This window comes from Cherax quadricarinatus, chromosome 24 (genome assembly GCF_038502225.1).
Source record: "Cherax quadricarinatus isolate ZL_2023a chromosome 24, ASM3850222v1, whole genome shotgun sequence".
NCBI classification, from domain to species: Eukaryota; Metazoa; Arthropoda; class Malacostraca; order Decapoda; family Parastacidae; genus Cherax; species Cherax quadricarinatus.
In genome coordinates, this window is record NC_091315.1 from 4830276 (window position 1) to 4843113 (window position 12838).

Genomic DNA, 12838 nt, shown 5'->3' on the forward strand with positions numbered 1-12838 from the left:
TCTGTGTCATAAGTACTTGCCGTAGTGGATATCTGTGTCATAAGTACTTGTCATAGTGGATATCTGTGTCATCAGTACTTGCCGTAGTGGATATCTGTGTCATCAGTACTTGCCGTAGTGGATATCAGTGTCATCAGTACTTGCCGTAGTGGATATCTGTGTCATAAGTACTTGCCATAGTGGATATCTGTGTCATCAGTACGTGCCGTAGTGGATATCTGTGTCATCAGTACTTGCCGTAGTGGATATCAGTGTCATCAGTACTTGCCGTTGTGGATATCTGTGTCATAAGTACTTGCCATAGTGGATATCTGTGTCATCAGTACTTGCCGTAGTGGATATCTGTGTCATCAGTACTTGCCGTAGTGGATATCTGTGTCATCAGTACTTGCAGTAGTGGATATCTGTGTCATCAGTACTTGCCGTAGTGGATATCTGTGTCATCAGTACTTGCCGTAGTGGATATCTGTGTCATCAGTACTTGCCGTAGTGGATATCTGTGTCATCAGTACTTGCCGTAGTGGATATCTGTGTCATCAGTACTTGCCGTAGTGGATATCTGTGTCATCAGTACTTGCCATAGTGGATATCTGTGTCATCAGTACTTGCCGTAGTGGATATCTGTGTCATCAGTACTTGCCGTAGTGGATATCTGTGTCATCAGTACTTGCCGTAGTGGATATCTGTGTCATCAGTACTTGCAGTAGTGGATATCTGTGTCATCAGTACTTGCCGTAGTGGATATCTGTGTCATCAGTACTTGCCGTAGTGGATATCTGTGTCATCAGTACTTGCCGTAGTGGATATCTGTGTCATCAGTACTTGCCGTAGTGGATATCTGTGTCATCAGTACTTGCCGTAGTGGATATCTGTGTCATCAGTACTTGCCGTAGTGGATATCAGTGTCATCAGTACTTGCCGTAGTGGATATCTGTGTCATCAGTACTTGCCATAGTGGATATCTGTGTCATCAGTACTTGCCGTAGTGGATATCTGTGTCATCAGTACTTGCCGTAGTGGATATCTGTGTCATCAGTACTTGCCGTAGTGGATATCTGTGTCATCAGTACTTGCCGTAGTGGATATCTGTGTCATCAGTACTTGCCGTAGTGGATATCTGTGTCATCAGTACTTGCCGTAGTGGATATCTGTGTCATCAGTACTTGCCGTAGTGGATATCTGTGTCATCAGTACTTACCGTAGTGGATATCTGTCATCAGTACTTGCCGTAGTGGATATCTGTCATCAGTACTTGCCGTAGTGGATATCTGTTATCAGTACTTGCCGTAGTGGATATCTGTCATCAGTACTTGCCGTAGTGGATATCTGTCATCAGTACTTGCCGTAGTGGATATCTGTGTCATCAGTACTTGCCGTAGTGGATATCTGTGTCATCAGTACTTGCCGTAGTGGATATCTGTGTCATCAGTACTTGCCGTAGTGGATATCTGTGTCATCAGTACTTGCCGTAGTGGATATCTGTGTCATCAGTACTTGCCGTAGTGGATATCTGTGTCATCAGTACTTGCCGTAGTGGATATCTGTGTCATCAGTACTTGCCGTAGTGGATATCTGTGTCATCAGTACTTGCCGTAGTGGATATCTGTCATCAGTACTTGCCGTAGTGGATATCTGTCATCAGTACTTGCCGTAGTGGATATCTGTCATCAGTACTTGCCGTAGTGGATATCTGTCATCAGTACTTGCCGTAGTGGATATCTGTCATCAGTACTTGCCATAGTGGATATCTGTGTCATCAGTACTTGCCGTAGTGGATATCTGTGTCATCAGTACTTGCCGTAGTGGATATCTGTCATCAGTACTTGCCGTAGTGGATATCTGTCATCAGTACTTGCCGTAGTGGATATCTGTCATCAGTACTTGCCGTAGTGGATATCTGTGTCATCAGTACTTGCCGTAGTGGACAACTCACAAGGAGCCAGATAACACATTAGCACATGTTCCTTTGGACCGACATTGTGGGATAGCTAATTTAATTAGAAAGATCTAGTCTTAACTTAGCTAAGCCACTGTTACATACCAGTGATTTACGAAGTTAGGTTTAGTTAACTCACACCTTGTACTCAGTGACTAAGCTAGGCTAGGCTAGGAATAACTACACACATAAGTTGATTATTTACAGTGATTTACAAGCAAGCCAGGTAGGCTAATTAAGCTTATAAATTTTATTTAGTGATTTACATGTAAGCCAGACGTCTCATCTCTCGCCTGGACCAATCCTGGATAGATCTGTCATTTCAGCAGAGCCTTCAACACAGGAGGGATGTGGGTGGCCATACTGTTATGTACAAGGCCAATATTGCCAAAGTACCACACTTGGATCCACTTCGAGGACAGCGTGAAGCAAACTTCTATACCACAAGACGGGCAGAAAGCAGCAACTTCACTCTGGCTGTACCCTTCTACAGAACATCACTTCATCTGAGAACATTTATCCCCAGGATGACTCGAGTATGGAACACATTCGTACAGCATAATGATGTCAACGAGATAAAGTCAGTTGGTCAGATGAAATGCTGGCCCACAGATGGCTCCAACTTCATCCTGTTCCCTACTTGTATGTCTCATAACAATAAAAATGCTTTCAAATGAGTTGATGTAGGTAACAACTCTTAACCTGTCAATAAAGTTAGTAATCCTTAACCTGTAAATAGCTTGTTAATAAAGCTAGGGATCCTTAACCTAACCTTGTCAAACCCTGTGTAAAAAAAAGAGGCAGAGAGAGAGAGAGAGATAGATAGAGATAGAGAGAGAGAGAGAGAGAGAGAGAGAGAGAGAGAGAGAGAGAGAGAGAGAGAGAGAGAGAGAGAGAGAGAGAGAGAGAGAGAGGAAATGCCAACTACTCTACGCTACATCAGTCACCAGTTAAGATCTATACTTACCTGGGGGCAAATGATGATGGTCTCTAGGCACCATGATGGTAACACTGAAACACTATTATGAACAGAAAAGTGTTGGCACTGGGAATGCAGTTGATATCCTTGCTGTAAAGTTCGACTCCAAACTGACCGTGAAGAGCAACGTTGTAAACCGGCAAACAAGGCGTCCAGGAAGCTTACAGCACTTCGACATATCTCGTATTTGCTCAGTAAGATTCTGTACGAGGCACGAGTATGCTCCACTTTCATGGACTGCCTGCTCTCCTTCTCATCAGCGACTTCTTGACAGAGTAGACAACAGAGCAAGAGACTCATCTCTCGCCTGGAACCACTCTGGATAGATCTGTTATTTCAGCAGAACCTTCAACACCAGAAGGATGTACAAAGCCAATGACGTCACAGTATCACACTTGGCTCCACTCCGAGGACTGCGAGAAGTGAGTTTCTACACAACAAGACGGGCAGCAAGTAGCAACTTCACTCTAACTGTGCACTTCTCCAGAAGATAATTCCATCTGAGATCATTTATTCCCAGGATGACTCGAGTATGTTATGTACATAGAATATAATGATATCAACGATATAAAGACAGCTGATCAAATGAAAATGCTGGTCCACAGATGGCTCCAACTTCATCCTGCTCCCTACTAGTATGTCTCAAAATAATAAGAGGCTTTCAAATGAGCTGATGTAGGTAACAGCTGTCAGCTTGTCAATAAAGTCAGGAACACTTACCTTAACCTTGTTAAATCCTGCATAAATAAAGATAAATAAGAGAGAGAAAGAGAAGCAGCCCGACACTCCTGTAAGTATCTTCCAGAATCTTCTAAGGTGCTGGTCTGGTAAACAATATACATACGTGGACCCCCGGTTAACGATATTTTTTCACTCCAGAAGTATGTTCAGGTGCCAGTACTGACCGAATTTGTTCCCATAAGAAATACTGTGAAGTAGATTAGTCCATTTCAGACCCCCAAACATACACGTACAAACGCACTTACATAAATACACTTACATAATTGGTCGTATTCGGAGGTGATCGTTATGCAGGGGTCCACTGTATATATATCTTGCCGAATAGGTATAACTGGTCAATTAGCAAGAACTCATTTAAAATTAAGTCCTTTCTATTATACGTTTAAAGATATATATTTTTTTCATTTATGTTAATGTAAAAATTAATAATTCTGTACCAAAAGAACCTTAGGAAACTTACCTAACCTTATTATAACAAGAACAATTTAATTTAACGTAATCCAACTAAATATATTTTAGATAAGTTCACAATAATTTAATAATAAACAAACACATTGAAATATATTTTTTTCCTAAAGTTCAGAATGATTTTTGTGAAATTATGAATGCACAAATTTTCGCTTGCCATATTCAGAAAGAAGAGCATTGCTAATCAAGCCAAAATCGAAAGTTTTAACTGTTCGGTACGACTTATGTATAGAAATGAAACCACGAAACAAGTGGTAGTGAAACATTAACCAAACTGCGGCCAGTTAAGATAAGGTCCTGCGACGCAGTCTTCCGTCTCAAAAGACAGAACAATGTTCACGTTGCCTTAACCACTTAACCAGCGATCCTTCAAAAACCATGCACCCAGCAGAGCTAGGTGTTGTAAATGATCCGAGGACACTCAGACCCACACACACACACACACAGGTGAGTAGACACAGACCTATACACACAGAGACACATATACACTGAGTCTCGACCCCCTGCAACCACAAATAGGTGAGTACAGACCCACACAAGAGATTAGTGAAAAGCTGGAGGACCAGACAGGGATAACAGGGAAGGCACTACAGTGGACCAGGGAATACCTGTCAGGAAGGCAACAGCGAGTCATGGTAGGTGGCGAGGTGTCAAAGTGGGCGCCTGTAACGAGCGGGGTCCCACAGAGATCAGTCCTAGGACCTGTGCTGTTTCTGGTATTTGTGAACGACATGACGGAAGGAATAGACTCCGATGTGTCCCTGTTCGCAAATGATGTGAAGAATCCAAATGACGAGGGTGTAACACATCATTACTAAGTGTAATGACGTGTTTAAGAAACAACAAAAGTCAATGAGTGATGTTCACCATTAGTGAACAGATTATGCAACTCCCCTCACCTCCCATACCTTATAGTGCTCCATCAATTACACCCGCTGCCGTCCGCCACTCCCCCACCTCACTAATGCATCCATGGTATGCTTCACCCGCCATCCCCCAGCTGGCGCTTCCCCACACCCACGATGTCAGCAATATCACAAGGTGTAGCGGATCCCCAGGAATCTCCACGACACAGCCAACGTTGTGGGACACGTGCATGAGCCATCTACCAGGTGTGAAATAAGGAGTGTGCACTCAATCCCACTAAGGGCAACATTCGTGCACAAATGAATGTCTAGATTCCTAGAGGGCTCTAGCTGGGAACAGCCAACAGCTCCTCCCAGCAGATAGAGCTGACAGCTGCCCTTACTTCACCTCTACAACGGACTTAATATCTGCAATCAAATTAACATCCACCAGGACGCTGTCATATCCCCAAAGCAGCTTGCAAATTAGCCGATCTCTTGAAGAAAGCCAACGAGACCTCTGCAATAACTGGATCTTGGTACAACCTACTGTTGTTGGTAGTGTTTGAGAACCTGGTAGGTGGCAGTGGCAGGTGATAGGTGATAGTGGCAGATGGGTATGTGGTAGTGACAGATGGGTTGGTGGTAGCGGCAGATGGGTAGGTAGCAGTGGAAGATGGGTAGGTGTTAGAGGCAGATGGGTAGGTGGCAGTGGCAGATGGGTAGGTGGCAGTGGCAGATGGATAGGTAGCAGTGGAAGATGGGTAGGTGGTAGTGGCAGATGGGTAGGTGACAGTGGCAGATGGGCAGGTAGCAATAGAAGATGGGTAGGTGGTAGTGCCAGATGGGTAAGTGGTAGTGGCAGATGGGTAGGTGGTGGTGGCAGATGGGTAGGTGGTGGTGGTAGATGGGTAGGTGGTGGTGGCAGATGGGTAAGTGGTAGTGGCAGATGGGTTGGTGGTAGTGGTAGATGGGTAGGTGCTAGTGGCAGATGGGTAAGTGCTAGTGGCAGATGGGTAGGTGGCAGTGGCAGATGGGTAGGTGGTGGTGGCAGATGGGTAGGTGGTGGTGGCAGATGGGTAGGTAGTGGTGGTGGTAGATGGGTAGGTGGTGGTGGCAGATGGGTAAGTGGTAGTGGCAAATGGGTAGGTGGTAGTGGGAAAGGTCAAGATGGAGTGTGGCTGATAGTGATAGTGATAGTGATAGTGATAGTGATAGTGATAGTGATATTGGTATTGTTGAGGCAGTTGACTGAGAAACATGGGAGGGAGGGGTAGGGAATAAGGGTGCGCAAAAGATCACGCCTCAAACATCTCGTCTCACGTATCATACTCTACAAACTGCTCTCAGCAGGTATACAGTTTCCAAGTTTGAATTTCCTGGGGTGCCATTTCTAGATCTGCATCTCCTTAATGTTTCACTTCCAGGTTTTCATCTTCCTGGAATACAAGTTCCAGGTTTGTGTCTTCCAGGTAGTACTTCACATGCATTTTGATTCTACTAACGTTCGTTCCTTTTCCAGACGTAATTACTTCTTTCCCTGTCCTATTTGGTTTACTAATTATAATCTGACCCACAATAATTGTGTTTTTTGCCTAGTAACGCTTGATTCTTTCTCAAAACAGCCCCAGCGCGTGTAGTAACGGAAGGGCGGCAGGTGACCTGTCATGTGGGACAAATAGTGATGGTGGAATGTGAGGCAATAGGTGACGCCCCTCTCTCCCTCACCTGGCACCGTTACAATGCTCTCATCTCCAAAGGTCACAGGTATGAGCCTTAGGATGTCACTGTCTTCCCTACACCAAAATCATACAGTATAAACACAAGAGATTAACGGAGATTGCAGGATACCTCCAATAAAAAGCAGAGATGTAATTTGTTCAGTAAAAACAGAACTCGATCAGCATCAAAATTTCCAGATTTTTAACGTCCTCCCTTCTAGTAAAAAGGGCATTAGCAAGCAACCTCTGGCTGTCGTCCTGACGGGACTTAACAGTTCCTGACCAGACGGTCTGTGGTTCGTATGCTGGACTTCGTGAATTCAAAAGAAACAGTATGGCTGATCACGTTTTCATCTAAGAGGATTCCTTGTCTAGGACCAAACCGCGGTGTCGCTGCACCCAGAAAACATCGATCAGGTACTGAAGAAACCGCCTACTGTGCAAGAGAAACATTTCGCAAATAAAAATATATAACCGTTCCACATCTGCCTTCCTCATTTCTTTGTTGTTTGATGCTGCTAACAAGCCAGTTGCTGCTAACAAGCCAGTTGCTGCTAACAAGGAGGTTGCTGCTAACAAGCCAGTTGCTGCTAACAAGCCAGTTGCTGCTAACAAGCCAGTTGCTGCTAACAAGCCAGTTGCTGCTAACAAGCCAGTTGCCGCTAACAAGCCAGTTACTGCTAACAAGCCAGTTGCTGCTAACAAGCCAGTTGCTGCTAACAAGCCAGTTGCTGCTAACAAGCCAGTTGCTGCTAACAAGCCAGTTGCTGCTAACAAGCCAGTTGCTGCTAACAAGCCAGTTGCTGTTAACAAGCCAGTTGCTGCTAACAAGCCAGTTGCTGCTAACAAGCCAGTTGCTGCTAACAGGCCAGTTGCTGCTAACAAGCCAGTTACTGCTAACAAGCCAGTTGCTGCTAACAAGCCAGTTGCTGCTAACAAGCCAGTTGCTGCTAACAAGCCAGTTGCTGCTAACAAGCCAGTTGCTGCTAACAGGCCAGTTGCTGCTAACAGGCCAGTTGCTGCTAACAAGCCAGTTGCTGCTAACAAGCCAGTTGCTGCTAACAAGCCAGTTGCTGCTAACAAGCCAGTTGCTGCTAACAAGCCAGTTGCTGCTAACAAGCCAGTTGCTGCTAACAGGCCAGTTGCTGCTAACAAGCCAGTTGCTGCTAACAAGCCAGTTGCTGCTAACAAGCCAGTTGCTACTAACAGGCCAGTTGCTGCTAACAAGCCAGTTGCTGCTAACAAGCCAGTTGCTGCTAACAAGCCAGTTGCTGCTAACAAGCCAGTTGCTGCTAACAAGCCAGTTGCTGCTAACAAGCCAGTTGCTGCTAACAGGCCAGTTGCTGCTAACAAGCCAGTTGCTGCTAACAAGCCAGTTGCTGCTAACAAGCCAGTTGCTGCTAACAAGCCAGCTGCTGCTAACAAGCCAGTTGCTGCTAACAGGCCAGTTGCTGCTAACAGGCCAGTTGCTGCTAAAAAGCCAGTTGCTGCTAACAAGCCAGTTGCTGCTAACAAGCCAGTTGCTGCTAACAAGCCAGTTGCTGCTAACAAGCCAGTTGCTGCTAACAGGCCAGTTGCTGCTAACAAGCCAGTTGCTGCTAACAAGCCAGTTGCTGCTAACAAGCCAGTTGCTATTAACAGGCCAGTTGCTGCTAACAAGCCAGTTGCTGCTAACAAGCCAGTTGCTGCTAACAAGCCAGTTGCTGCTAACAAGCCAGTTGCTGCTAACGAGCCAGTTGCTGCTAACAGGCCAGTTGCTGCTAACAAGCCAGTTGCTGCTAACAAGCCAGTTGCTGCTAACAAGCCAGTTGCTGCTAACAAGCCAGTTGCTGCTAACAAGCCAGTTGCTGCTAACAAGCCAGTTGCTGCTAACAAGCCAGTTGCTGCTAACAAGCCAGTTGCTGCTAACAAGCCAGTTGCTGCTAACAAGCCAGTTGCTGCTAACAGGCCAGTTGCTGCTAACAGGCCAGTTGCTGCTAACAAGCCAGTTGCTGCTAACAGGCCAGTTGCTGCTAACAAGCCAGTTGCTGCTAACAAGCCAGTTGCTGCTAACAAGCCAGTTGCTGCTAACAAGCCAGTTGCTGCTAACAGGCCAGTTGCTGCTAACAAGCCAGTTGCTGCTAACAAGCCAGTTGCTGCTAACAAGCCAGTTGCTGCTAACAAGCCAGTTGCTGCTAACAAGCCAGTTGCTGCTAACAGGCCAGTTGCTGCTAACAAGCCAGTTGCTGCTAACAAGCCAGTTGCTGCTAACAAGCCAGTTGCTACTAACAGGCCAGTTGCTGCTAACAAGCCAGTTGCTGCTAACAAGCCAGTTGCTGCTAACAAGCCAGTTGCTGCTAACAAGCCAGTTGCTGCTAACGAGCCAGTTGCTGCTAACAGGCCAGTTGCTGCTAACAAGCCAGTTGCTGCTAACAAGCCAGTTGCTGCTAACAAGCCAGTTGCTGCTAACAAGCCAGTTGCTGCTAACAAGCCAGTTGCTGCTAACAAGCCAGTTGCTGCTAACAAGCCAGTTGCTGCTAACAGGCCAGTTGCTGCTAACAGGCCAGTTGCTGCTAACAAGCCAGTTGCTGCTAACAGGCCAGTTGCTGCTAACAAGCCAGTTGCTGCTAACAAGCCAGTTGCTGCTAACAAGCCAGTTGCTGCTAACAAGCCAGTTGCTGCTAACAAGCCAGTTGCTGCTAACAAGCCAGTTGCTGCTAACAGGCCAGTTGCTGCTAACAAGCCAGTTGCTGCTAACAAGCCAGTTGCTGCTAACAGGCCAGTTGCTGCTAACAAGCCAGTTGCTGCTATCAAACCAGTTGCTGCTAACAGGCCAGTTGCTGCTAACAAGCCAGTTGCTGCTAACAAGCCAGTTGCTGCTAACAAGCCAGTTGCTGCTAACAAGCCAGTTGCTGCTAACAAGCCAGTTGCTGCTAACAAGCCAGTTGCTGCTAACAAGCCAGTTGTTGCTAACAAGCCAGTTGCTGCTAACAGGCCAGTTGCTGCTAACAAGCCAGTTGCTGCTAACAAGCCAGTTGCTGCTAACAAGCCAGTTGCTGCTAACAAGCCAGTTGCTGCTAACAAGCCAGTTGCTGCTAACAAGCCAGTTGCTGCTAACCAGCCAGTTACTGCTAACAAGCCAGTTGCTGCTAACAAGCCAGTTACTGCTAACAAGCCAGTTGCTGCTAACAAGCCAGTTACTGCTAACAAGCCAGTTGCTGCTAACAAGCCAGTTGCTGCTAACAAGCCAGTTGCTGCTAACAAGCCAGTTGCTGCTAACTAGCCAGTTGCTGCTAACAGGCCAGTTGCTGCTAACAAGCCAGTTGCTGCTAACAAGCCAGTTGCTGCTAACAAGCCAGTTGCTGCTAACAAGCCAGTTGCTGCTAACAAGCCAGTTGCTGCTAACAAGCCAGTTTCTGCTAACAGGCCAGTTGCTGCTAACAAGCCAGTTGCTGCTAACAAGCCAGTTGCTGCTAACAGGCCAGTTGCTGCTAACAAGCCAGTTGCTGCTAACAAGCCAGTTGCTGCTAACAAGACAGTTGCTGCTAACAAGCCAGTTGCTGCTAACAAGCCAGTTGCTGCTAACAGGCCAGTTGCTGCTAACAAGCCAGTTGCTGCTAACAAGCCAGTTGCTGCTAACAAGCCAGTTGCTGCTAACAAGCCAGTTGCTGCTAACAAGCCAGTTGCTGCTAACAAGACAGTTGCTGTTAACAAGCCAGTTGCTGCTAACAAGCCAGTTGCTGCTAACAGGCCAGTTGCTGCTAACAGGCCAGTTGCTGCTAACAAGCCAGTTGCTGCTAACAGGCCAGTTGCTGCTAACAAGCCAGTTGCTGCTAACAAGCCAGTTGCTGCTAACAAGCCAGTTGCTGCTAACAAGCCAGTTGCTGCTAACAAGCCAGTTGCTGCTAACAAGCCAGTTGCTGCTAACAAGCCAGTTGCTGCTAACAAGCCAGTTGCTGCTAACAGGCCAGTTGCTGCTAACAAGCCAGTTGCTGCTAACAAGCCAGTTACATTCTCTGAATTCTTGTGCTCCTGAATTCTCACCTGAATTTCTCTCAAGTGGGAATCTAGGACTATGTTGAGTGTCATCTTCTGGTCAGATGCACAACTCTCCAACTTAATTAACACTGACTTCTCGCTAACTAAGAGTTGTACTACTTATTATTGAGAATTCTGAGGAAATTCTTCAAATATTGTTTCTAAGGCAGTATTTTTGAGACTGACATATAGCTGCTAGTTCAATATTTGTAAAAAAGAATATATCGTTGTAGTAATATTGACGGAAGATATGTACTCTCTTACCGTAATATTGACGGAAGATATGTACTCTCTTACCGTAATATTGACGGAAGATATGTACTCTCTTACCGTAATATTGACGGAAGATATGTACTCTCTTACCGTAATATTGACGGAAGATATGTACTCTCTTACCGTAATATTGACGGAAGATATGTACTCTCTTACCGTAATATTAACGGAAGATATGTACTCTCTTACCGTTGTGGTCACAAATGTGATCTAATATTAATTAATATTCATTACCATTTCAGAGGAATAGAACTTAATTATTGATCACTTGCTCGTGTAGTTCTCGAAGATCCTCTAGTCTGGTATTCCCAAATGGGTACCAATAAATGGGTACCTGCAAATGGGTACCTATAAATGGGTACCTATAAATGGGTACCAATAAATGTGTACCAATAAATGTGCACCTATAAATGGGTACCTATAAATGGGTACCTATAAATGGGTACCTATAAATGGGCACCTATAAATGGGTACCTATAAATGGGCACCTATAAATGGGTAAATATAAATGGGCACATATAAATGGGTACCTATAAATGGGCACCTATAAATGGGTACCTATAAATGGGTACCTATGAATGGGTACCTATAAATGAGTACCTATAAATGGGTACCTATAAATGGGTACCTATAAATGGGTACCTATAAATGGGTACCTATAAATGGGTACCTATAAATGGGTACCTATAAATGGGCACCTATAAATGGGTACCTATAAATGGGCACCTATAAATGGGTACCTATAAATGGGTACCTATAAATGGGTACCTATAAATGTGTACCTATAAATGGGCACCTATAAATGGGTACCTATAAATGGGTACCTATAAATGGGCACCTATAAATGGGCACCTATAAATGGGCACCTATAAATGGGCACCTATAAATGGGCACCTATAAATGGGTACCTATAAATGGGCACCTATAAATGGGTACCTATATATGGGCACCTATAAATGGGTACCTATAAAAGGGTACCTACAAATGGGTACCTATAAATGGGTACCTATAAATGGGTACCTATAAATGGGTACCTTTAAATGGGTACCTATAAATGGGTACCTATAAATGGGTACCTATAAATGGGTACCTATAAATGGGCACCTATAAATGGGTACCTATAAATGGGCACCTATAAATGAGTACCTATAAATGGGTACCTATAAATGGGTACCTATAAATGGGTACCTATAAATGGGCACCTATAAATGGGTCCCTATAAATGGGTACCTATAAATGGGCACCTATAAATGGGTACCTATAAATGGGTACCTATAAATGGGCACCTATAAATGGGCACCTATAAATGAGCACCTATAAATGGGCACCTATAAATGGGCACCTATAAATGGGCACCTATAAATGGGTACCTATAAATGGGCACCTACAAATGGGTACCTATTTATGGGCACCTATAAATGGGTACCTATAAATGGGTACCTATAAATGGGTACCTATAAATGGGTACCTATAAATGGGTACCTATAAATGGGTACCTATAAATGGGCACCTATAAATGGGTACCTATAAATGGGCACCTATAAATGAGTACATATAAATGGGTACCTATAAATGGGTACCTATAAATGGGTACCTATAAATGGGCACCTATAAATGGGTAACTATAAATGGGTACCTATAAATGGGCACCTATAAATGGGCACCTATAAATGGGCACCTATAAATTGGCACCTATAAATGGGCACCTATAAATGGGTACCTATAAATGGGTACCTATAAATGGGCACCTATAAATGGGCACCTATAAATGGGCACCTATAAATGGGCACCTATAAATGGGTACCTATAAATGGGCACCTATAAATGGGCACCTATAAATGGGCACCTGTAAATGGGT

The 12838-nt window shown here is 44.8% G+C and overlaps 1 protein-coding gene across 1 annotated transcript in view; it reads left to right on the forward strand.

Annotated features, from left to right (window-relative positions):
* LOC128690681 (cell adhesion molecule Dscam2-like) overlaps positions 1-12838 on the forward strand; it is a 536323-nt gene that overhangs the window by 244919 nt on the left and 278566 nt on the right. The window contains exon 12 of the mRNA XM_070088137.1: positions 6595-6736. Within this exon, the coding sequence (XP_069944238.1) occupies positions 6595-6736 (142 nt within the window). The remainder of the gene's footprint in view (positions 1-6594; positions 6737-12838) is intronic.